The sequence below is a fragment of the Alosa alosa genome, chromosome 22 (assembly GCF_017589495.1).
Source record: "Alosa alosa isolate M-15738 ecotype Scorff River chromosome 22, AALO_Geno_1.1, whole genome shotgun sequence".
Taxonomy (NCBI): domain Eukaryota; kingdom Metazoa; phylum Chordata; class Actinopteri; order Clupeiformes; family Clupeidae; genus Alosa; species Alosa alosa.
The window spans coordinates 10,113,447-10,138,517 of record NC_063210.1 but is presented as its reverse complement, the minus strand read 5'-3'; the positions used below and the strand labels follow the sequence as shown (position 1 = coordinate 10,138,517).

At 43.8% G+C, this 25,071-nt stretch overlaps 1 protein-coding gene across 1 annotated transcript; it reads left to right on the top strand.

The window, feature by feature from the left end:
- The first annotated feature begins 2,528 nt into the window (after positions 1 to 2,528).
- On the top strand, positions 2,529 to 20,119 carry LOC125287431 (tryptophan 2,3-dioxygenase A-like). The gene is made up of 12 exons (XM_048233266.1): positions 2,529 to 2,893; positions 3,029 to 3,137; positions 7,887 to 7,977; positions 8,416 to 8,486; positions 17,149 to 17,276; positions 17,489 to 17,675; positions 18,010 to 18,120; positions 18,300 to 18,411; positions 18,666 to 18,723; positions 18,883 to 18,962; positions 19,383 to 19,473; positions 19,809 to 20,119. The coding sequence occupies exons 1-12, from the start codon at positions 2,859 to 2,861 to the stop codon at positions 19,966 to 19,968; spliced, it is 1,233 nt and encodes a 410-aa protein (XP_048089223.1). The 5' UTR covers positions 2,529 to 2,858; the 3' UTR covers positions 19,969 to 20,119.
- Positions 20,120 to 25,071: the final 4,952 nt, after the last annotated feature.

Genomic DNA, 25,071 nt, shown 5'->3' with positions numbered 1-25,071 from the left:
ATACAGTATATTTAGTATTAGTATGGTAATTAAAAATTAGGCTAAACTTTTCAAACCCAGTTAACCTGTTGATTTAGCAAAAAAAGAGCTCTTGAAGTCTTTCCATTAATTAACAGTAACATTAGCAGGTTTAGGTTATGTAAGACCAAGTTGGTGGACACATCTCTAGTCCAGTGTATCTGGAGAGTCAAGTAGTCACATACATGCCACACAGCATGAAGCAGACAGACTTAGCTTCTGCCTTTTTTTTCCCCTCACGGGCTGAAGATCTGACAACCTTGGATAAGGTAGACATAGCAACTGGACACAGGGTCAGTCATTAACATATAGAAGACACGCTGACACACACTGACGTTTTAAACAAGTTTTGCTCTACACTATACCATGCGATAGCACAAAAATTCTATGGAAATCAGTGGAAAAATACAGGTGAGTACGACTTCCATCATTCCAGAACATAGCAGTCTACCTGCACTCTGTACAGGTGTTAGGATAGATTAGGCACACAATAGGGAAATCACTGGCTTACAGGTGGGGCTTTAGTGATGTAGCTAACTGGGTTAAATGAACACCTGTCCACACTTCAGGGCTCACAATTAGTTTTAGGCCGCCGCCTTTGTGAAGATATTAGCGTCCTGAGTTTTACTTTCGAGGCAAACTTGGACTCACTCCTGCTGTTTTCATTTATTTGGACTATCATACCACCACAAAGAAAAAAATGAACTTAACAAACAACCGATGCCAATATGCATTGAGATTGTTGAGGCCCCAGTTGAACTGGAGCACATTGCATGGTTATAAAGATTTACTTCCTAACTTTAGCTCTTTTTTTATTGTATCAGTGATAATGTTTTGAACTTCATGAGGGAACAATCCCTTTCGGACAGAATCTGTGCTGGGTACATTAAAAGTAGGAGAATAGGATACTTTCATTATGGTACTGTATGTTTCTTTCTTAGCCTACTGAATGTACATCTATTCTGAATTCTGAACAGCCTACATTTTCAAGGACATTTTCATAGTATTGGTTCATTTGAGATACTTTGTTTCATTCGACTGGCTCATGTCCTTTACAAGAACAAGAACAAATCAGGGTATGTGTTCATCTTGCTATACTGTATGAGCACTCTTTGATAAACCCATAATAGCATTTTTTTAACCAGTAGCCTAATATTGTTCAAAACAGCATCAAACCTCGTCAGTAGCTTGCTCAAGGTCCCTACACATAAAATGAAGCACCAACAACGTAGTTAACGAACCCGGAGTTTATTACCGAAGACTGTACTAAGCTCTGTAGTGGCTGATCAACGAAAAATACTCCACGGCTTATTTGATGTGTTTTAATGCAGAAAAACACCCTTGGGTCAATTTTCGCTGGAATTACACTTTAAATTCAGATTAAAGACAACTCTACCCTGGGTGAACCCAGATAAACCTGTTATCAAATTTGAATGTGTTCTGCAGGTCCGTCTGGAAAGGATCCCATTGACACCCGTTTCTGAACTTCCCCATTTTATGACTTCCAAGGTTGTTAAAAGCAGTCAAATTAAATTTAAATTTGTGCTTTAAAGTCTTACCAAATCATTTTAGAAGTGCAGCAAAAATAGCTTTCTTGTGAAATATCTAAATTCACTTGTTTATTCACTTCCAAAGAAGACTCATTCCTCGGTTTTTGGTGATGAAAATGGAGGTCATTGAGCCCTTTCCCAGATTGACCTGCAGAGAAAATTCAAATTCCTTAATACAAGCTTAATACAGACACAAGACATAAACCCATACACGGCCATAAACCTGGAACTGAGTGCAGGTGAGTGTGTTTGGTTGCAGTCCATGCAGGTGTGGCACAAAGCAGGCTTTCAAAAGCTTGTTATAGGGGAAGAGGAGATTCCCCAAGCTAAGACAACTCAGCTGTTTAGTTGTTTTCATCAGGGTCACATGGCTAAATAAATACGTTCTGCATCCAAATATGTCAACTTCCATTAGTAGTCTTGTTAGAGGCATTATTTATTATTCACAGCATCGAGTCGCGGCATTAGTCATAATTTATGGTGCCACAAAATGTAATGCATCTAATATTTAAGTATATATACTATTTTGATCCCGTGAGGGAAATTTGGTCTCTGCATTTATCCCAATCCGTGAATTAGTGAAACACACTCAGCACACAGTGAGCACACACTAATCTCGGCGCAGTGAGCTGCCTGCTACAACAGCGGCACTTGGGGAGCAGTGAGGGGTTAGGTGCCTTGCTCAAGGGCACTTCAACTGCTTCCTACTGGTCGGGGTTCGAACCAGCAACCCTCTGGCTACAAGTCCGAAGCACTAACCCATGGCTGCCCAAAATTTAGGATTCACTCCTGCTTTGAAATATGTTTGAAATGTGGATATTGTAGTTTTTTGCCGTGTGTTTGAGGAGAGCCATGTTTTCTTGACATGATTCCAGATTATTCGAGTGCTACTGTCAGCAGGGCACAAACAAGGTACACACTGTATTGTTTTTACACATTCCAGAGCCAGGGATGTAACCAACAGGGATGTAATCATCAGTGATGACAGAGAGGACAGAGGAGGGAAGCCTATAAAATGCCCAGTTTGCATGGTTAGACTTGACAAGAATCAAGGGAGAGAGTTCATTTGAGTGGGAAGAAGAGAGTAAGGCAGAGACAGACTCATAGAGTGAGACAGAGATCTTAGGGAGAAGGGGATAGAGAGAGATAAAAAGAGTGAGGTGTAGACAGAGAAGAAACGAGATAGAGGGATAGAGAGAGAGAGAGATAAAGGAAAGAAAGTGTAAGTAAGAGGGTGATACAGAGATTGAGAGAGAGACCACTGTCTGTGTAACCCTGTCCAGCAGAACCATGAGTGGATGCCCGTACTTCCAGAACAGAGATGTGTAAGTACTGTGAGGGGTCTGACCGGTTCAGACCTACTCTTACCTGTCTGTCATGTGACACTGATATGTGTGTGTGTGTGTGTGTGTGTGTGTGTGTGTGTGTGTGTGTGTGTGTGTGTGCCGCGGCTCCTTTAGCCTGTTTCAGAGCCGCCTTCAGCAGAAGAACGAGGAGGAAAGGGATGACTCTCAGGAGGGAACCAACAAAGCCAGTAAAGGAGGGATCATCTATGGAGAATACCTGCAGGTATCACGCACACTCACACAAACACACACACACACATAAAAGGCCCTTTCACACTGGCGAAATCGCCGCGATTTTATGTACCAGAATCGCGGAACGACTGTCCCTTTCACATAGACCGAGGCGGAACGGCGGGACAAAGTGTCTCGCCAAATTTACTACCAAGCCCCCTAGACATTTTGCCAAGTTTTTTCGTTCCGGCACCAGTGTGAATGGGTCAAGGCGGAAAGTGGAATCTGGGCGGGCATTTTGATGCTATGTCCAGCCCACCACAGGAGATTGCAAAAAAATCTACCTGATCAAAAGCAGCAATAGCAGAGACAGCACATTATGTCAATCTATAAATTCACAAAGTCTCCAGTCATGGGCACATGAAATTTGGTGGGTATGTAGCCCCACTGGACTTTTACGGAAACATTTCGTTTGGTCCCTGGGGGCCACTCCCCCTCCGCGCTGGGCCCCCCGAAACCCAAAAAATGCAGTTTTTCCTAAATAACTACCTGAACCGTGGCACCGAGGATGAAGACATTTTTATGGTATGTTGGTCTCAAGGGCCCACATCAACCTAGCCCATAATCACTCATTTGTGATTTGCACCCCCCCGGTAAAAAATGAAAATGCAATATAATTCTGCTTTAATCGCCCCTCTCTTCAGTAAAGACGTTCAGAACTGCACCAAATTTTATGTGTATGATTAACCTGACATTCTCTGGGGGTATGCCAAGTTTCGTAGAATTTCATCCATGGGGGGGTCTAAAAAATTAAGTTATGTGTACATTTAGTGACTGTACACTCATTGGCCTGTAGATGGTGGTGCACACATATACACACGTATATACGCACATATACGCATACCATCAGTATCAGCAATTAGAACGGCCGATACATAATTACAAATTCAGTAGGATTAAAGGAAAACCAAATATTCATCATAATAATAATTTGGCTGCATTTCCAGTATTGGCGTTACGTAGTCGTTTGTCCACTAGATGGCGCATCTTTGCAGTGATACGTAATGTTGTTGGAAGTTAATCTAAAGTGGGTTGGAAAGACACTAAGCTTCCTACAAGGACAAGACTGGTAGGATGATTTCTGCATGACATGTAATTCCCATTTCCTCTTGAAGCCGAAATAAATCTGAGAATGTTTATCGGACATGCTTGTTTTTTACTGCAGGTGGGCTACGTTAATCCTATCAATAGCAGAACGTAGGTAAAATAATGTTACCGTTAGCATGGTTGAGTGATGGAGGCCAATTTGATTATTGATGTATTTGTAGAAAACCATAAATGCGTTTATAGGCTACCAAGCAAATTGATAACAGCACTAATTGTATCTTTCGACTGTCATCTCATTTGCTTATGACCATAACCTAGGCTACTAACAGGAGCTAAGTGAGTTAGCCACAACACGTTAAGCTTCATTGATGGTTTTTAATGGAAAATATATAGGCTACCTGAAAGATAACCTGTCTATGATGCATCCTAAACACCGGGCTGGGACATTTCTGCTCAAAGTCACAAAAAGCATCTGAGTCAACGTTCATTCCCAAACACCCATATAGGCTATCCTCTATTTTCAAAAGTGATTCAAGTAAGGAAGAGCATGGCTCAAAGTAAAGTAACTGAAACTACATAAATTCATCAAAGTGAATAATTTGTGTCAACTCGCAGCAATGTAGATTTATTAATGCACCCTTGATGATCTACATCTCCATTTAGAGCGCACGTTGAGATGTATTCAGGGCAGGGCTGTACCTACACATATTTGTTGCACGTGCTACAAATCTTTGCTATGGATGATTTAGTACCAACGTTACACCGGTCAGATACAGTTTTGCCTATGGCTATTCCGTGAGACTGAGGCCCTTTTTGTTTGTTCACAGTGCGTGTTTAGGGTGTGAGAGGGGAGTCGATGTGCTTTGATTCCAGCTTGGTAGTTGTAGTCTATGCGATTAAAAAACACGTGTGTGTGAAGTAGCCAAACAATGATAACCCTTTCATTATGGCTGCTTTAGCCACAGACCTTGACCTACTGTACAGTGGGTTGGGTTCCATTTAGAAGTGTCCACTTCATTCGTCCTTTCTGTGATTCACACAGCTACGTGAAATGTATTAGGCCTACTGATATGCAAAACTATTAACTTTTCGCCAAGAGGTGGCAGCTTGATACTGTAAGGTGTAAGTCATTGGTTCCAAAGGAGATTTTATTTGGGTCGCCAGCATAGCCTAGTGACAAGTGTTGTGTAATAGGCCTAGCATAGGGACTACCTTATATAGCTTATAGTTTGTTAACAGTCACGGTTTTGTCATAACTCCCTCTATGCATTTTTGCATTTAGAATAGCTCTGAAACCGGGGGGCGAACACGTCGCAGGGGGGGCGCCAGTGCGTGGATATCTCAATCGCAAAATTAAACAATATTTCTATCGGGCGCCTACCATGGGTGGGTGAAAATCAAAAGATTGCGTCAAAAGATTGAGCTTAACCATGGACCTCATAGTTGCAAAATGCAAGAGAACATGAATCAGCATATTATTTGCACAAATAATAACGGACAGTAGCTCTTCAACTTTGCCCGTTAAAATGTGTATGAACAGTCTCGCAACGCATTTCATGAAGGCCCTTTTGGACATGTCAGTTATTTGCACCACTGGGTAAAACGGCATTTTGTTTTAGACTACTGGTATTTAATTTGTGCATTGACAATAAAGCTGAATATCAGTTGAACTAGATGACTAAACTTATGCATATGTAGAAGAAGAAACATTCACAAAAATCCATGACATGACCTCTCTTCTTGATAGCTGTTGAAAACTGCATGGAACTGACAGGGATTGTTTTGTTTAATAATAAATAAATAAATACATTATGCTGCTACCTTCTGCTTTTCCCAAATACAATGTAGCCTACAGGTGTACCTTTCATCAGTCCAGTTGCAATGGATGGACTGTGATGAACTGCCCTACTTGTGATTTAGATATTTTAAAGGTTTTATAACAATGCTACAATTTTTTTGGCCCAAAAACAAATCTATTCACCTTTGCAGCGCCAGTAGGCTACTTTGTGTGCGGAATGTGTGCAAACACACATTCCAAACAAGCATACACAAAAGTTTCAAGAGTTGGGGATGGAGTAGAAGATGGAGACAAATTCATTAATATGATTTATTTTCGCAGAATGGATGTACAGGACTGAGCGGCGGTCATATTTTGTACCGCTATGCGGTACATCTAGTTCTGATATATGGTTTGTCATGTGTTGAGGTAAAGTTCGCGAAGTATTCCACCAAGATGAATGGGTAGGGAGACGGGCGCAAAAAATATGATTAAATTAAAGTTACTTTTCACGCGAACCGTTTACCACAACAACTAACCACTAACAGAAAAAAGCTGAGAAAAAGCTCTTTCGTGTGATACATGTGATGTCTGTGATAATAGGCTACTTCGCAAGTAGTTTGGGTGGGACAGAATACCTATACAGAGCAGCAGCTCTGGCCATATCGGCTCTGGCTCACATGATGTCCTGCTTTAAATGCGTTATCGCTTCACTACCCAACACGCGAACAAGAAAGAAAAGAAAAAGAAACCAATGTGCTTATGTCGCGATTTCCGATCGGCCCAGGCCTAGAGAAAACACAGCTATGGTAACCTAACAATTAGGATTTGCTTTGCCTACACTGCTGTTTGGTTGTCCCAAACTTTGAGACGATCCATACTCACATTAACTGAATCTTATCAACCCGAACTGCGATGTTCCAAACAGTGACAGGATGCAATGCCTAATAATCTCACTGCCTTCGGCATAACTGCTAACAGTGCGCCTAGACCTACTAACACCTGAAAAATATTAAGCTGCTGTTTTCTTTTCATGACGAGCACTTGGCCTACGCTTAAATGATTTATGACTGAATGGAACGTTGCGTTTTTAAGCGCCAGAACTGCTTATCACGTCGTGTGACAAAGTTTACACCAATCATCTTCTAATGTATCCTTATGTTGAGATGTTCATTCTCTTTGCCCTAGGCTATCATTTGTGCGCGAAGTATGTTTTAATTAAGACAATACACAAGCTATTTTTTATTGTTGTAATATTGAATGATTTCATGAATAAATTGTGGATTACGGCTGGCGGCGCCACTGACCAAGGCCACAGTAGCCTGTGAACCTCTGATTTTCAAAGGGAAATCACGGCGAATGCAAAGGCAACTCTTCTCTTCAATTTCCCTTCCAAATTACTTTTTATTGTTTGAAGACATCTAAGAATTTAACATTCTAACAGCAACAGCAAAGCAAATGCAAGCTAACCAAAGTGCAGTCGGTTCTCCCGCCATGGTTTTTGAAATCACACACCTGCTGTATCTGAAGCCCCACGCACGCATAATAAGGCCTACGACTATCACTCTACACGCCCACACAATTTAATTTACTATAACTGATCCTGCCTTCTGGCTCCCCAAAATGCCGCATTATGTGAACAGATCAGCAGGCCAGCAAATTTTCACCTCGCTTTCAGACACAAAAAGACGGCAAAAAGACGTCTCCTCTTCCCGTAAATTTAGCGGGATCTCTGTATGAAAAGGCCTAAAGACTAATAATAATAAACCACAAGACAGGCTCACAGTACTGTCAAGACTGTCCACTACAGTGTTACAGTGTATTCCAAGTGTATTCTGCTTTCAAAGACATTTAACAAACCCAGTAACCAAACTAGCCTAATGTAAAACTTATGTATAATGCTGATTTTTTCCCCAGCTGGATAAGATTGTGGCTGCTCAATCTCTCCAGAGTGAATTGAAAGGCAATAAGATTCATGATGAGCACCTATTCATAGTTACCCACCAAGGTAAATACAGTATACAGTATCTGAACCAACACAGTTCTTCTCATTTCTCTCCATCTGTTTTGAAGCACATTCTCCATATTTGCATTGATCATCTCTGCCATCTTTGCATTACGTCCAATCATCTGTTGGCTAATGTGCCTTGCATATAAATAACGAAAATAATGCACACCCTCCGAGGTGCTGGCAAGGGAAAATAAACTAAGAAAAACTTGGTCGCCGCACACTCTATCTCTTAGTTCTTTTATTTAATTCCAACGTTTCGGCTAAAGGCTGACAGGCCGAAACGTTGGAATTAAATAAAAGAATTAAGAGATAGAGTGTCTTGATGATAAACCCTATATGCTGCTACAATCAATCAACAACAGAAAATCCTGTTATGCCAGTATAGGGTTAAGGGTCATCATGTGTAACTGCTTACTCTTCTTTTCTTGGGTGAAGCGTATGAGTTATGGTTTAAGCAGATCTTGTGGGAGCTGGACTCAGTGAGGGATATCTTCATAAGCGGAGATGTAAGTCTTTTTAAAAAGTCTTTGTGTGCATTGTGGGTGTGTGTGCATTGCAGTGGCTAAGTTGGACAAATATTTGTAGATAATGCCTTAATTACCACCAGTCATTAATCATTCAGAAAGTTTTTCAACAAATTGAGTTTTTGTTTTTGAAAGTGAAGGCCCTTATAAGATTTAAAACAAATACTACTAAACATTTCTAAACCAGTGCTCTCTGATATAATGGATAACAGTTGTGGCGGTAGTGGGGTAGCCTAACGGTTGGGCGCCAGGTGGATTTATCCACCACCACTCAGACAGAGTGAAGATAAACTAAAGTTAAGAAATAATAACTAAATGGCTTTATAAAGCACCACAAAACATTAAATGATTTTAACTCTAACTAAAGACTTCAAGAAATGCAAACAGGTGTGTTCAAAAATGGAATATATTGTTCGGGACACACATGAACACCACACAAACAAACAAATCACCACAACAGCAGTAGCAGTCCATTGAGCCTATTTTTAGGTCCGGCCACTAGGAGGCGGTGAAGGCGGTAGCCTCGACAAAAATGCAAAAGGCAAGGCATTAAAAGGTCAAAAAGCGAAAAGTATCTTGGGTCAAAAGACCTCTTAGGCCTAAGGCCACAATAAATTCAAACAGTATGTAGGTTAAAACAAATTATGCTGCTTTTACAAGCTACTCAAGTGCAGCACAAAACAAGACCTTTTATTTAGGCTATAACTAATTGGCTACTATAACATAGCCGACTGCTTCAAAGCTCCCAGTGTGGATAAACCAATAAACAAAATAACATTAAATAGCAAAATCACTTAACAAAGAAGAGCTCTCCAAAACTAGAGCACAAAGCGTGATTGCTTTCAGTTTACAGTTTAGATTAGATTACAATAAAAGGCAGGCGGTAGCCGGAGGAAAGGAAAATGTAGAAATAAAAATATCCCCAAAAGACAAAATAATAATCCCCAGGAAAACCCTAAAGGAAACCCTCCCCAGTAGCCTATGTAATCTATATTCAACTTAATCAGCTCCGCTCTTCGACTAAACAACAAAGGCGCTTTTAAAGGCACAGGACAACACAGAGAAGTGGGCCAGCTGCTACAACCCTCGCTACTGTCGCGTGTCTCCTGCAAACAATGGTAAAACAGTTCTAATGCAAGGAGATCGCGGGCGAATGGAGTGCACACCAAAGGGCCAAACAACTTCGCACAAAACTACTAGCTTACCCGTTGGTGACTCCTGCAAACAATGATAAGACAGTTACGGCGCAAGGGAGATCCGCGGAGCGAATGGGGCAAGACAGGCCCGACAGGCCAGGAACAACAACTTTGCTGCGTGATGGCTTGCTGAACAATGATAAAACAGTTAGTTATTGCAAAGTGATCGCGGACTCGGTTTGGACTAGACCAAACCGCACAAAACTCTGAACTACTCGGTGGAGTTATCAACCTGCCGAACAATGGAAAGACAGTTCTTTGAGGCTAGGCAATACTCACGGGCGTCAGACAAGGACCAAACCAGGCGGCTCTCACAAGGCAAAAACACTCTACCTGTCGTCCGCGTTCAGCCCTCGCGGGAGCAACACCAGCGAACCAAACACACAGCAGGCGAAACACCCGGTGGGGAAGCGAAGAGGCGGAGACAGCTACCTGGGCTGTTATTTATAGGAAGCGTGACCATCTTCCATTATGTAGCTGCCATGTTTTCATTAAATTACTTTATTATAGGGGTCAGGTTTGATGCGCCCACACTCTTCTCCCCTTAAAAAGGACAAAAGTGGACCACCCATATTACAAGATATTCAATAGGTGTCTATACCTAAGAAGAACAGAAACAAGAAAAGTTGATCTTAGGAGGACATCCTAAATGAAACCTAGGAACTCATCAACATCAGGTTCGAAAGATTTTCAAAAGTTGCTCCCGTTCTCTACGGTCAACTTCAGCAGCAGTGGGGAAGCATTGCTTAAAGGCGGCTCACATGGACTGTGCGCAAGTCCTCCCAGAATCTTCTCTCACCACTTGATAGTTGACAGGTCCTAACTTTGACACAACTCTATAGGGTCCAACCCATTTAGGAGCCAACTTTGCCGAGAAACCACGAGGCGCTTGAGACAAGGGATAAGCTCTCATCACACTTTCGCTCTTTGTTGTGCGTAGGTAATTTCCGCCCGAGTTTTGTCGTAATTTCTTTTCTGTTTTCTTTTGCTTTTGCCAAGTTCTTGGCTACTAGCAACCCGGAGATGTTCAAGATCTCGCGGAGCTCTGTGATGTGACTGGGGCTGTAACACCCTATCAAAGCGGTCCCATTACTTTACCTCTGAGCAGTAACTCAGCAGGTGAATGGCCAGTGGATTCCTGCACAGCAGTGTTGATGGCAAAAGCGCAGTTCTGGGAGGTGTTTATCCCATAGTTTGTGCTGATCACCCACATCACGAGCTCAACATCGTCTTAAAGTGCGATTCACCCTTTCAGTGAGGTTGGTCTGCGGGTGGTAAGCAGTTGTTATTTTTCACCACACCCCAGCGATCACAAAGGTCTTTAAAGACATCAGACACAAACTGCGGTACGATCTGATAAAATGTACTGCGGGACACTAGCGAGTGAAAATGTCCTTAAGCAGACATTTGCTAATTACTTCTGCAGTAGCTTGGCGTGGTGGGAAGAGTTCAACCCACCTTGTGTAGTAATCTACCACTACCAGTAACTGGGTGTTCCTCAGAGAACTTTGCGGCAAAGGACCCCATGAGATCAAGACCAAGCATCTGCCATGGTTCTGAAACTTCAGTCTGCTGCAAGTAACCAGCAGGTTTGACACACTCTGGCTTATGGGTCTGGCAAACCACGACAGGTCTGGACATAATCTCCAACATCCTTCCACATCTTTGGCCAGTAAGCCACATCCATTACTCTTTTCAGAGTTTTATAGCGACCCAAATGACCACTCAGTGGGCTGTCATGAAGTAGCTCTGAGTACAGAGTCGCGCAATGGTCTGGGGACAAAGATCTGATAATGTGTACCCGCTGAGGATGCACAGTTTCACGATAGACCTTATCTTCCACAATTGCATACTCTAAGGCACACGGACCAGTGGTGCTCTCTGCCTCAGTTACCATTCTGTATAGCCCCTGACTTTCAGGATCTTCCTGTTGTGCTTTCCACCGCGTCATTGTCAGTCAAAGGGAATGGAACAAGCTTGTCTAAATCTGCACTGCACACAGCCAAAGGAACCCTCACCGCCAAGGCAGGTTGCCGCGGGAGAAGCGTCAGGAGCAGCGTTCAATTTACCCTTCCTGTACTCTATGGTGAAACAAAACTCCTGCAGGCGTAAGGCCCAGCGCACCAGGCGAGTTTGCTTTAGTGGTGTTGAACACCCAAAGAAGAGGAATGATCGGTCACCACTACAAGCGGTTTTCCCTCTAAGTAGTGTCTCCATCTCTCTAGCGCCCACATCACAGCTAGACACTCACGCTCAGTGGTTGAATAGTTCTTCTCTGCACCAGAGAGTGACCGGCTCGCATATGCTAGCACTTCCTCATCAGCCAACGCTGACGATCTCTGAGCAAGTACAGCACCGAGACCTATGGCACTCGCATCTGTGTAAACAATGAAGGTGCAGTCAGTGTTAGGATGACCAAGGATCGGAGGAGCAGTCAAATGTTGTTTGAGGGTGTCAAACGACCTCTGACACTCAGCTGTCCATCTAAATGTCATCCCTTTTCTCTTTAGAGCATTCAAAGGCTCTGCAACGACAGAAAAATTCGGCACATACCTATGGTACCATCCAGCTAATCCAAGGAAGCGCTGAACTTCCTTCAGATTACTGGGAACTGGATAGGCTTTCACCGCCCGGTTTTCTCAGAGTCTGCTCTCACTCCTCCTTACTCACAACATGACCAAGGAACTTCATTTCTGGCATGCAGAACTGACACTTCTTGAGTTTAAGGGTGAGGCCGGCGTCTCTGAGACAATTAAACACAGTCTGGATATCTTCAAAGTGTTGGTCAAGGTCAGCAGAATATATGATAATATCATCAAGATAAACAAAACAGCATTTTCCAAGACAACTTTGTAGAGCGCTATTCATGAGCAGCTGGAAACTAGCGGCGTTTTTTAGACAAATGGCATTTTCTTGAAGAATAGAGGCCAAAGGATTGTGAAAGCGGTAATGGGACGACTGGCAGGTTCAACCTCCACTTGCCAATAGCCGCTATTCAGATCTAAAGAGCTAAACACTGCAGACCCTGCCAGGGATTCCAGGATCTCATTCACAGTCGGCAATGGGAACGAGTCTCTCTCAGTGTGGGAATTTAAACGACGATAGTCAACACAAAATCTAGTGCTACCATCCTTTTTTGGGTACCATAACAACAGGTGAAGCCCATGGGGAATGGGAAGGCTCAATGATTCCCTGAGATAGCATGTCTTCAATGTGAGCCTTTACTTCCTGGACGTTTGTGAACAGGCGAAGCGGTATGGCTTTTGAGTAACTACAACATCACCCTTCAGCTTTATTTTGTGCTGCAGCAAGAGGTGTGACCCAGTTTGGTGGTACATACCTCAGGATTTTGCCAACAGAAGAGTCTGTAACTTCTCTGCATTTTGACCACTTAAACTACTCTGACTCACAGCAGCTTGTAACAGTGACTGCAGGTCCTCAGCAGGAATAGACCTACTAGGTTCTGCCAAACTGGAAAATGGAGGCATAGTGGTTATGACAGTGGCAGAAGTCGTGGTTAGAGAGGATGGCGGGTGCAAGCCCCAACTAATGTAGGAATTCATCAGCAGGAGTAAAGCTACTAGGCTCAGAGGAACAAAGGGAAGATGGTGGCAGAGAGAGCATGAGTGAGGCAGCAGTAGTGGTTGGAAGACCGAATACCCCAACTATCTCTGGGTCTTGCCATGACTTGAAAAGGGAAGGCTCTACCTTGTTGGTCCCCCAAAATAGAATACGCTTGATCCCTCACATTAAGCTGCATTCCACTAACAGAAATGAAATCCAACCCAAGCACTAGAGGATAGGCGAGGACATTAACAGCAAGCACCGCAGTTAGAACACTCCAGCTATGTCCATGCATACTGTACTCTAACACCTTGCAACCTACAGGATGGGTATTTGTACCGTTTGCAAGATACAGGGGTCCTTCATGCCATGGCTCAAGTTTCTCATTTGGAGCTTTAATTGTGTTCCACAAATCAAAACTCATTAAGCTATATGTAGCTCCAGTGTCTACCAGTGCCTTGCCCTGGCAGCGTCTGACTGTGACTGGCACTGCCAGCTGCCTCAATACTACCACTGGACCAGACTGGGGAGGCATGGAGTTCGTCTTAGGCCTAACAACAGGCTGAGACTTAAAGGAGGGCTGGTTACGACTCGTAACCGTGGAGACAGTACCCTTATTGGGGTTAGCCTGACGAGGACCAAAGCTTTTCACTGGCTGATTTGAGGAGGTTGAAACTGCGGACAGCTTCCAGGAGGGTGTGCGCTTTGGCTGCTCCAGCACAAAGAGAGGAGCAGGTGGTTTGAAATCAGCTTTTTGACTTCTCTTTGACAGTTCTGAGACGTGGACAGGGGCTTCAATTTTAGGAGTTTTAGTCATAAGGACCTTCTGCTCATACATTCTTTGATGTATTAGATCTTTCTCAAGCTGCTGCCCAAGTCTAACAACTTCATCCACAGTGTGCGTGCGTCCACGCAGTTGGCTAACTAACTGAGGATTCATTGTTTTAAAAAGCATTTTAACAATCTCATCTTCCGTCGCTTCAGGCTTCCACCTCTTGTACAGGGCCTGGAATGCGAAGGTGAAATCCCTCACACTCTCATGGGGTAACTGAACTCTATGTCGGATTCTCTCCTCTAACTCATCTGCATAGTCTTCAGACAAGAACGATTCTAAGAACTGCCTCTCAAACTCAACCCAAGTGTGCACCTTTTCTCTGGCTATCTCCCACCAGTTACGTGCTGTGCCATGCAAGACATTCCTCATAGTGGCTAAGATCTCAGAATTGGACATGGGTCGCAGAGCAAGGAAGTCCTTACACTTAGAAATATACAAAAGTGGGTCAGTGTCATCATCTGAACCACCGAAGAAGGAAAAATCAATTTGATTGGCAAATGCCGATCACCAGTATGGAGAACTGAAGGTAAAGCATCAGGTTTGGACTCGGTTCGACATTAGTAGAAGAACCTCTGTTGATAACCGATACCAGTAAAAAGAGCTCACGACTCTTGAAGGTGGATAAGTTGGTGTAACATTCAACTCATTAACTTTTTTCAGCAAGACTTTCAACTGAATCTTTGATGCCACAAATCTGTAACTGCAGGTCCTGCAGCTCAGGCTTAACTAGTCTATTCAGTTGGTCAGCGACAGAAATAGAAAAAGAATCCAATAAACCAGTGTGTGATGCTTTTAGAAGGGTCTGGAACTCAGTTGATGTCTGCGTAGAGTTCCACTGAATGTGTTCTATGCATTTTGAGAGTAACTCTCTGATGCTCTGCAATTGTATTAAGCAGGTCATCATTAGCTTTTTCCACTAAAGCGAGAAACATCCCTTTAGCTTCAACAGCTTCTTTGGAAACATGCTTCAAGCCCTCCTCAAGCCATTGTCTCTGACAGGCAATGGTGCTTTCAAACACTGTTTTCATAGAATCAATGGCCTGGGAGAAAACCTCAAGATCAACTATTGTGCCCTCATCATTATCTGGAGGAGGTGGTGGGAAAACAGGATTTTCTATATCTGAAGAGTCTAACTCTACCCATTACACCAGGTGTAGGAATAGAAGGGGTAGTAGAAGGGACATATCCTCAGAATCTGATATGGTCTCGACAGGGCCAAGCTGTTCCATGATTAAATTATTTTACTCTAATGTACCACAGATCAAAAGTACAATAAGCAAATTCAGAAACTGATTACACAATGCTAGTCAGTCAATACAAATGCAACACATCACATAGATTCAAATTCAAACAGGCCTGCAAGCTCTTATCTGAATGATACACAATTCAACAATGAAATTCAAAACACTTCCAAGTTCAAAAATAAGTACAATAAGTACAGTTTGAGCAATAGTTCGGCCCCCGTTGTAGCCAATATCTGTGGCGGTAGTGGGGTAGCCTAACTGGTTGAAGCCAGGTGGATTTATCCACCACCACTCAGACAGAGTGAAGATAAACTAAAGTTAAGAAATAATAACTAAATGGCTTTATAAAGCACCACAAAACATTAAATGATTTTAACTCTAACTAAAAGACTTCAAGAAATGCAAACAGGTGTGTTCAAAAATGGAATATATTGTTCAGGACACACATGAACACCACACAAGCAAACAAATCACCACAACAGCAGTAGCAGTCCATTGAGCCTATTTTTAGGTCCGGCCACTAGGAGGCGGTGAAGGCGGTAGCCTCGACAAAAATGCAAAAGGCAAGGCGCAAAAAAGGTCCAAAACGAAAAGTATCTTAGGGTCAAAAAGACCTCTTGGCCTAAGGCCACAATAAATTCGAACAGGTTAAACAAATTATGCTGCTTTTACAAGCTACTCAAGTGCAGCACAAACAAGACCTTTTAGTTAGGCTATAACTAATTGGCTACTATAACATAGCCGACTGCTTCAAAGCTCCCAGTGTGGATAAACCAATAAACAAAATAACATTAAATAGCAAAATCACTTAACAAAAGAAGAGCTCTCCAAAACTAGAGCACAAGCGTGATTGCTTTCAGTTTACAGTTTAGATTAGATTACAATAAAGGCAGGCCGGCCGGAGGAAAGGAAAATGTAGAAATAAAAATATCCCCAAAGACAAAATAATAATCCCCAGGAAAACCCCCAAGGAAACCCTCCCCAGTAGCCTATGTAATCTATATTCAACTTAGTCGCGCCGCTCACGACTAAACAACAAGAGCTTTTAAAGAGCACAGGACAACACAGAGAAGTGGGCCAGCTGCTACAACCTCGCTACTGTCGCGTGTCTCCTGCAAACAATGGTAAAACAGTTCTAATGCAAAGGGAGATCGCGGGGCGAATGGAGTGCACACCAAAGGGCCAAACAACTTCGCACAAAACTACTAGCTTACCCGCGTTCGTGACTCCTGCAAACAATGATAAGACAGTTACAGCGCAAGGAGATCCGCGGAGCGAATGGGGCAAGACAGGCCGACAGGCCAGGAACAACAACTTTGCTGCCGTGATCGCTTGCTGAACAATGATAAAACAGTTCGTTATTGCAAAGTGATCACGGAGCTCGGTTTGGACTAGACCAAACACGCACAAAACTCTGAACTACTTCGGTGGAGTTATCAACCTGCCGAACAATGGAAAGACAGTTCTTTGAGGCTAGGCAATACTCACGGGCGTCGAGACAAGGACCAAACCAGGCAGCTCTCACAAGGCAAAACACTCTACCTGTCGCCCCGCGTTCAGCCCTCGCGGGGCAACACCAGCGAACCAAACACACAGCAGACGAAACACCGGTGAGGGAACGAGAGAGGCGGAGACAGCTACCTGGGCTGTTATTTATAGGCGCTGACCATCTTCCGTATGTAGCTGCCATGTTTTCATTAAATTACTTTATTATAGGGGGTCAGGTTTGATCGCCACACAGTGGATAGTTTAATTATTGGAGTACCATGTTTTAGTGGGTGTCCTAATGTATCACTTGACTTCAGGCGCGAAATGGACGTAACATGTTGAAGGTGACCACACGCACCCACAGGATCATCACAATCTTTAAACTCCTGGTCGACCAGTTTGCTATTCTAGAGACTATGACTGCTTTGGACTTCTTTGACTTCAGGTCAGCAGATGATAATCTTTCATTATTTATTTGTTTGTTTGCCAAGTTATGTAACCTAGTTTATGACCACATTCCAATATTTTCATTCTGTAATTTGTGTCTTTATGGCAATATGCATTTAGGTGCATGCATCTGTAACATATACTTAAATTGGCGTGTGTGCGTGTTTGTGTTTTGTACATGTGTGTGCACATGTGTGTGCCCTAAACCAGGGAGTACCTGTCTCCAGCCTCTGGCTTCCAGAGCCTGCAGTTCCGTCTCCTAGAGAACAAGTTTGGCGTTTCCAGTGACCGGCGGGTTCACTACAACCGGCAGCACTACCGGGACAACTTCTATGGCCAGGACAGCGAGCTGCTGCTCTGCTCTGAGCAGGAGCCCACGCTGCTCCGGGTGGTGGAGGTGATGACCTGTGGAGCGCCACCATACACATCACATCACACAGGAACATTTGTGTGTTCTTGGGTGTCGTTTATATACATACATGGTATTGTAAACATAGAACAAACACATGACCTATAGCTACTATAGGCCACTATAGGACATCTTCCATGCCAACACACCATACAGTATGCTACGTTAATAAGGTTTCCTGATGTTTAATTTGCACAGCTGTCCCAGTAGTAATGATATGGATATAGTGATACACATGGAAACATGATGTATGTTCTCCAGTATCAGGTATTGCCTGAGGCTATGGTGTATGAAATTATATCCTGCTTTCTGTGTACTGCAGCAATGGCTGGACGCATTACCCCAGGCCTTGAGGAGAAAGGATTCAACTTCTGTAAAAAAAACTGAGGCCAACATCACTGAGGGACTGAAGAGGGAGAGAGAGAAACTAGAGGTTTGTTTATCACCTCCTGAAACTCATATATCAACTCTGCACAGACATCTTTGGTAATCATGGATTCAAATTCATTCAATTCATTCATTCATTCATTCATTCATTGAGGTAAATTGTCAGACTGTGCAATCAGACAAAAGGGCCATGGAAACAGTGGCATATATAATTTAATTGGACAGATGAGACCAGAGTCAGAGGACAAAGAGGAACAGATGAAGGATTTCATAAAGCAGAGAGACCTGTTTACATCCCTGTTTGATGAGCAAAGACATGACGACCTGATGAGTAAAGGTGAGGATGATCATCGCATACAGACACAGACACGCACACACACAAACACACCATGCCTAAGTCAAAGTATAGCTACTCACTCTGTAAGAATTGAACACCACTCAATGTCTTGTTGACCAGTACTTCAGTCCAATCCAGTTTTATCTCCACGTTTTTTTTAAATGTTCTAAACAGTCACATCCTTACAAAAATCCCATCCAAATAAAATGTCAAGATCCCATGCATTTGCTTTATACTGTCTTTGCTGTCCTTAGGTGAGCGGCGGCTCTCATATAAAGCTTTGCAGGGCGCTCTCATGATCTACTTCTACAGGTGAGTTGTTCTCTCACCCTGTCCAACCTGTCCATTCCACCTCTCACAGTTTTGATCATCTGTCCTCTCACTCCTCATCTTCTCACGCTTAATGTGTTGACTCAGTTCACCTGTTCAATGTCCACCTGCTGGACACTCACCTGTGGTCTGTTCTGACAGAGAGGAACCTCGCTTCCAGGTGCCGTTCCAGCTGCTGACCTCACTGATGGACATCGACTCCCTCATGTCCAAATGGAGATGTAGGTGTCTCAGATGAGTCAGTGTGCGTTGGATTATTCCTTACGACAGAGGCTAGAGTTTGCTATCTCAGTGAAGAAATGAATGACACATTTTATTTGACTTCTTAAAATACTTTTTAGCATCTGTGCAGTTTATGTGTACATATCTGTGGCTCTATACTCTCTTTCTCATACCACGAGATAGCTCAGATAGAAGCCCTCAAAGACCAAACACTAGTCATGATTGTTACCACAGCCCAAACAACACTCCAACTGAAAAAGTCCAGTATCAAACCCGACAGCACAGCAGCAAGTTGTATTAGTGAAATGGTTAATTATTTAACTCAGTTTCTTATTATGTTCATATCATTGTTATGGACACAACATTATGCATTATTGTTAGTGACTATGAAAGTGACTGTGAATGCTTCCATCTTCCAGACCACCACGTGTGCATGGTGCACAGGATGATTGGCAGTAAGATGGGAACAGGTGGATCCTCAGGGTACCATTACTTGCGTTCCACCGTGAGGTACAGTAAGCCCAGCCTGGTCAAAATGGCATACACCACATTGATCACAGCCATCGTTTAAGTCAGCCACAATTTTCCCAGAAAATTAAACACAAACAATAGATCTTTCATCCCTATTGACTAATGATATCACAACACACATATGCACATTTTGTAAAATATCAGCAGCAGAATATGTTTTATGTATATTTTCCCAATAATATTTTTGTTTTGTTTGTGTTTGTGACTAAAATGCATAGAGACCAACTTGCTCTCTAATTTTAACAGAATATATCACTAATAAGATTAGACCCAAACTTTCTTAAAGAGCTTTGTTATTGTGTTGTTCTTGCCAGTGACCGTTATAAGGTGTTTGTGGACTTGTGTAACCTGGCCACCTTCCTGGTGCCGCGCCACTGGGTGCCCAAGCTCAACCCCACAGAGGACTCCTTCCCCTCCACCGACACCTGCTGTGACAGCTCCTACTGCAGTAACAGCAGCGAAGACTCCGACTAGACATGGGGCGGGGGCCGATAAGACTGGGTGAAAGGGGTATCAGATTGCTGAGTTAAGTTAACAGTCACAAAAATAACTGTTATGATCATTTAAATTTGATTTAATGTTTACTCTGTTTTATACTTTTACACTGAACTTTTCTAGAAAAAGAAATGGGACAATGAGAAATTATGTCACTGAAAAATAAAAAGCAATGAGATAATTTAAAATTCTATTTTGTCTTTTGTCTAGATTGTGTCTGAAATATAAGCCGGTCCGGATGTATTGCATGGTGATAGGATGTTCAACATCGTAATTCTACCAGAAAGACTCAGTAGACAGAATAGAATCAGTTAACGATTTAATTAGTAAAGGAACGGCTTGGATGCAAGCATGATAGAGTCCTGAATAGGTAACAGTCTTTGGCGTAGGCCCGCCTCGGATCCGTCCAGCGATGGCGGATCTCGTCTCCTGCCGATGGATGAAGGCGAGGGGAGCCTACCCCCCGACGAAGACGGGGACCAACTGGTGGCGGTGGCTGAAGGAAGATGTGGTAGGCAGACCGTGCCCGATGGGCGTGGACTGCTGGCAGAGGTGTGGCTGGAGGGAGGTGGGAGGGGCGTCAAAGTCAGCTGCTGAAGCAGAAGCAGTGTTAGTTGGTACATATTTAAAGAGCCCACTGAATTCCTATAGGCTGGCTGATTGAATGAGTGAATGATCAGATTGCAGGGCTTTCCGAAAGTAGGCAAAGCTAAGATTGGCTCCATGTAAGCATGGGAGGAGTAAAGCTTACTCTGAGTCTTCCTAGTAGAACGGGCTGGAAGCTATCATTTCTACCAGAAAGACTCAGTAGACAGAATAGAATCAGTTAACGATTTAATTAGTAAAGGCGGCTTGGATGCAAGCATGATAGAGTCCTGAATAGGTAACAGTCTTTGGCGTAGGCCCGTCGGATCCGTCCAGCGATGGCGGATGACCGTCTCCTGCCCGATGGATGAAGGCAGGGGGCGGGAAGCCTACCCCAAAAAGGATGAGTATTGATGCCCGCCAGGGCTGGTGACTCAGTAATCTGGTTCTGAGAGGAGCAGAGACATTAGTATACATCAGAGATGAATTAAACAGCATGACTGGGCCAGGGTGAAGACGTTGTGCCAGGACGCCGATAGAATTTTAAAGTAGCTAGGTATTAACCATAAACCTAGGGTTGTAGTGGGGCCGCAGCATGCTTTCGCTTTAGTGGGATTTAGGAGCTTCAACGAAGCTGGGCAACCAGCGTCTAGGGCAACCTAGACCAATGCGGCGGCGGGCAACCAGCGCCCAGGGCAACCTGGACCATAAGCACTTACGCGATCTTAGCCCAGTGACTAGCGAGCTAGTACATCGTGGCGGAGCCAGGCCACCGGCATCAGAGCAACCTGGACTTTGGTGCTTTATGCGAAGCTGGGCAACCAGCGTCTAGGAGCAACCTAGACCCGCGAGGCGTGCCGGGCTACCACCCGGCGTCCCGCAACCTGGACCATTAGCTGGGCAACCAGCGTCTAGGGCAACCTAGACCAGCGTGACGGCGGGCGGCGAACGCATCCAGGGCAACCTGGACCGAACTGAGCAACCGGCGTCTAGGGGCAACCTAGACGAGCGCCAATGGCCGGCAACCCGGCCACGAAGCCGCGACCTGAACCATGAGCTGGGCAACCAGCGTCCAGGGCAACAGACAGACATGGCGGCGGGCAACGCACCAGGGCCACCTGGACCAAACTGGGCAACCAGCGTCTAGGGCAACCTAGGCGGCGTCATGAGCGGGCAACCCGGCGCCCAAGGCAACCTGGACAGTGAGCTGGGCAACCAGCGTCTAGGGCAAACCTAGACCAAAGTGGCGGCAAACAGGTTAAAAGCTAAAACAATTCTCCCCACAATGCCAGTGCAATTAAAAACAATTTACAAGGTAGAGCACAATAGCGAAAAGTGCATCAGTGAGTGCGGTTTACACAGTCAAAGAGTCAGTTCTAGACAGGTGATAAGTGCTGGGATTAGGAAGGCTAGTTTTTGAGCCGTGCTACAGAGGAGATATCCTCAGCCCTTTGGCCTTCCGGGAGATTTGTGAAGACGGAGGGATGACCCCTCCAGTATGAACTGGAAACATGATCCACCGCGATTGCGTGATTCTGTGAACCGGCACTGCCATCCCTGTAAGAAGTAGATATTAGTGTGATATGTGGAACTGCTTCTCCATTGACGAACTGCATCCCCTCAATGGAAGAGGGGAGGCATGATGCACCTGCAGGGGTTAGCAAATTAAAGATTGGGAGGAGAATGTAAAGGAACTTCAACGCCCTCCTCCCTAGGACTTGACCGCCGGGTGAGCATATCTACTTAAAAACAAAACAGCCAAGGCAAAATGGAGAATGGAAATTAGAGTACACATTATTTGCAGAGGATCCTGCTAAAACAGCAATTCGAAGTCAAGCAATCAATATGACTGATGGCATTGACTAGATGGGCTGAAATCACACGGACACGCGGGAGACCCGTTGTCTAAAAGAGTGCATGAAGGGGCGGCGTAAGCCCTGAAAGGAGACTTGAGTCTGCCAGTGATGGACGCTCCGTTTGACCAACCAGGCGCTGAAGCTTTGAGAAATTGTTGCCAAAAGCGACATGGGCCTGCAACAGAGTTCGCCTTGAGGGGCGACCCGGCAGTAGGTTATCGTGAATTGAAGGCTGCAACAGCGTGTTTTTGACTGGCTCCGATAGGCAGAGATTAGCGATGAAGGCGACATGCAGTGGCCCTGACTGAAGGGCGACAGGTCTGAACAATACGCAGCAACGTGATAGGATTGTAACAAAAGTAACGCCACTGAGGGCAGAAGGGCGAATGTAAAATGCAGAGAGCCCAGGTCCACGCCGAAGCCTGAGCTAGGACGTCAAAGTCAGCGTACTGAGAAGCAGAAGCAGTGTTAGGTGGTACATATTTAAAGAGCCCACTGAATTCCTATAGGCTAAGCTGATTGAATGAGTGAATGATCAGATTGCAGGCTTTCGAAAGTAGGCAAAGCTAAGATTGGCTCCATGTAAGCATGGGAGGAGTAAGCTACACTCTGAGAGTCTTCCTAGTAGAACTTTCGCTGAAGCTATCATTTCTTCCTAAGATGGGCTTTCTTCCATATTAGACAGAAAGTTAGACTTATTTCACATGCTAAAACTGAATTGAACTTTGCATTTTGATTGGATTTGAAATCTACTCAAGAGTTTACTTACAATCAACATGATCAGAGCTAAATTACATTCCTCTCTCTCTCTCCCTCTTGCTCTTTGCATTGCTGAAGAGTTGCTCTCGCCATCAAGCAGTTGCTGTTGAAAAACATTTATTTTCCTTTTGAAACTCATAACTCTGTGGCTTATAGGCTAAACTTATGTCATAAAGCTGAACCGACCACCAGTGATCCAAATAAATATCACATACAGTACGTCGTCTAGACTGTATAAAATAGGTCGTCTAACACAAGGCCAACCATTTGCAAATCGCCACAAGGGGGCACTAGACACTTTGACAGTGCTCAAGTCTGTGGCATGTCGCATCAAAGCCTACTCCAAGTAAAACTAGAAATGTAATGCCAGAGGAATTACAGTAGTGGATGGAAAGCTGCTGGCCTAATGTTGGTGGGAGATTCCTGAAAAAAAAACATTGAATCACTTAATCTTTGGGTTCATACAAACCCTCGTACCAAAAAACCTTGTGTGTCAAGGCGTTCTTGCGATATAACACTCAAGGTGTTTTTGACCTTGACATTTGACCTTTGACCTCCAACATCAATTCACTTCATCTTTGAGTCCATACAAACACTCATACCAAATTTCAGGCATGTATGTCAAGGCATTCTTGAGTCCATACATGGACTTGACCTTTGACCTTTGACCTCCAACATCAACTCACTTCATCTTTGAGTCCATACAAACACTTGTACCAAATTTGAAGCAAATGCGTCAAGCCGTTCTGGAGATATAATGCACAAAGCATGAGATATGGCTGTGACTTTTATTTTGACACACGGGAAACACTTACACAGGATATGTAGTTCAGGGAGAGCCAGATTGTATGCTAAGAAGCTGAGACAGTTGGATTCACAGGTGACACCTGTGCCAGTGTTCTGATTAGCCTGGGACCAGGGACGGTTGATAAAGCGAGACGATTCATAAGAGGGTAAATTCTGGCACGTTGTGACGTGGGGTTCGAAGCTGTCACGCCCATTTAGGAGTCTAGCGGGAGGTCCAGTGTCTATGTATTCCTATGGGAGAAATGAACATTTTCACGGAATATGGCCAATCCCCTTAGCCCCTACATTCAGCGATGTAAGTTTTGAACCCATTTTCTAGAAGCCACATGTCTCCCTAACATTCCGACATTGAAATTCTATTTTCCAACGAAACAAATAAAGACAAAAATAGCTTTGTTCGTGATCTGTCACTGTCTCCTCAAAGCTCTGGTGCACAGCCACCTGTTCTCAGAGGCTCTAGACTCAGAGATGGTTGATAAACTAACCTAACATATTTTTTGCTAGAACTAGTAGACTACCACAAAGTTGCTGAACATATGTTATTTCAGGTTTGTTTGCAACAATATATAAGTTTAACCAAAGTTCTTAGCTGCTAGCTAGCTAGCGAACATTCCCATTCACTTTCCGTTTACTGTGCTAACGTTAGCTAGCTAGCTAGCTAGCTCGGTTAACGGGGCAAAATGAAATTATTCATTCCGTGTCCGAAAGAGTGTTTCATTGGCATCACACACAAACAATGACTGTAAAATAGTATACAAAATTATATGTATATGTTATTATTGCTTATTCAGAGAAAAGTTTCTGTTTTGACACGCCTATTTAGGAGTCCGGAACTAGTGCCATTTCGTTCCATTGGTGAATCGTCTTATGATTCATCTTAGGCTACGTTTATACGGTGACGATGAAAAGAGAAGACGCAGAAGTGGCATCTCGTCTTTTATTCGCGTTTAGACGAGCATTCTTTCATTCAGCGATGTAAGCATTCAAAGGGGAAATCTTTGTTTATATGAAGACGCAAGAGTATGTGATATTCGATTGGATATGCATTCCAGACCGCTGGGTGGTGGTGTGATAG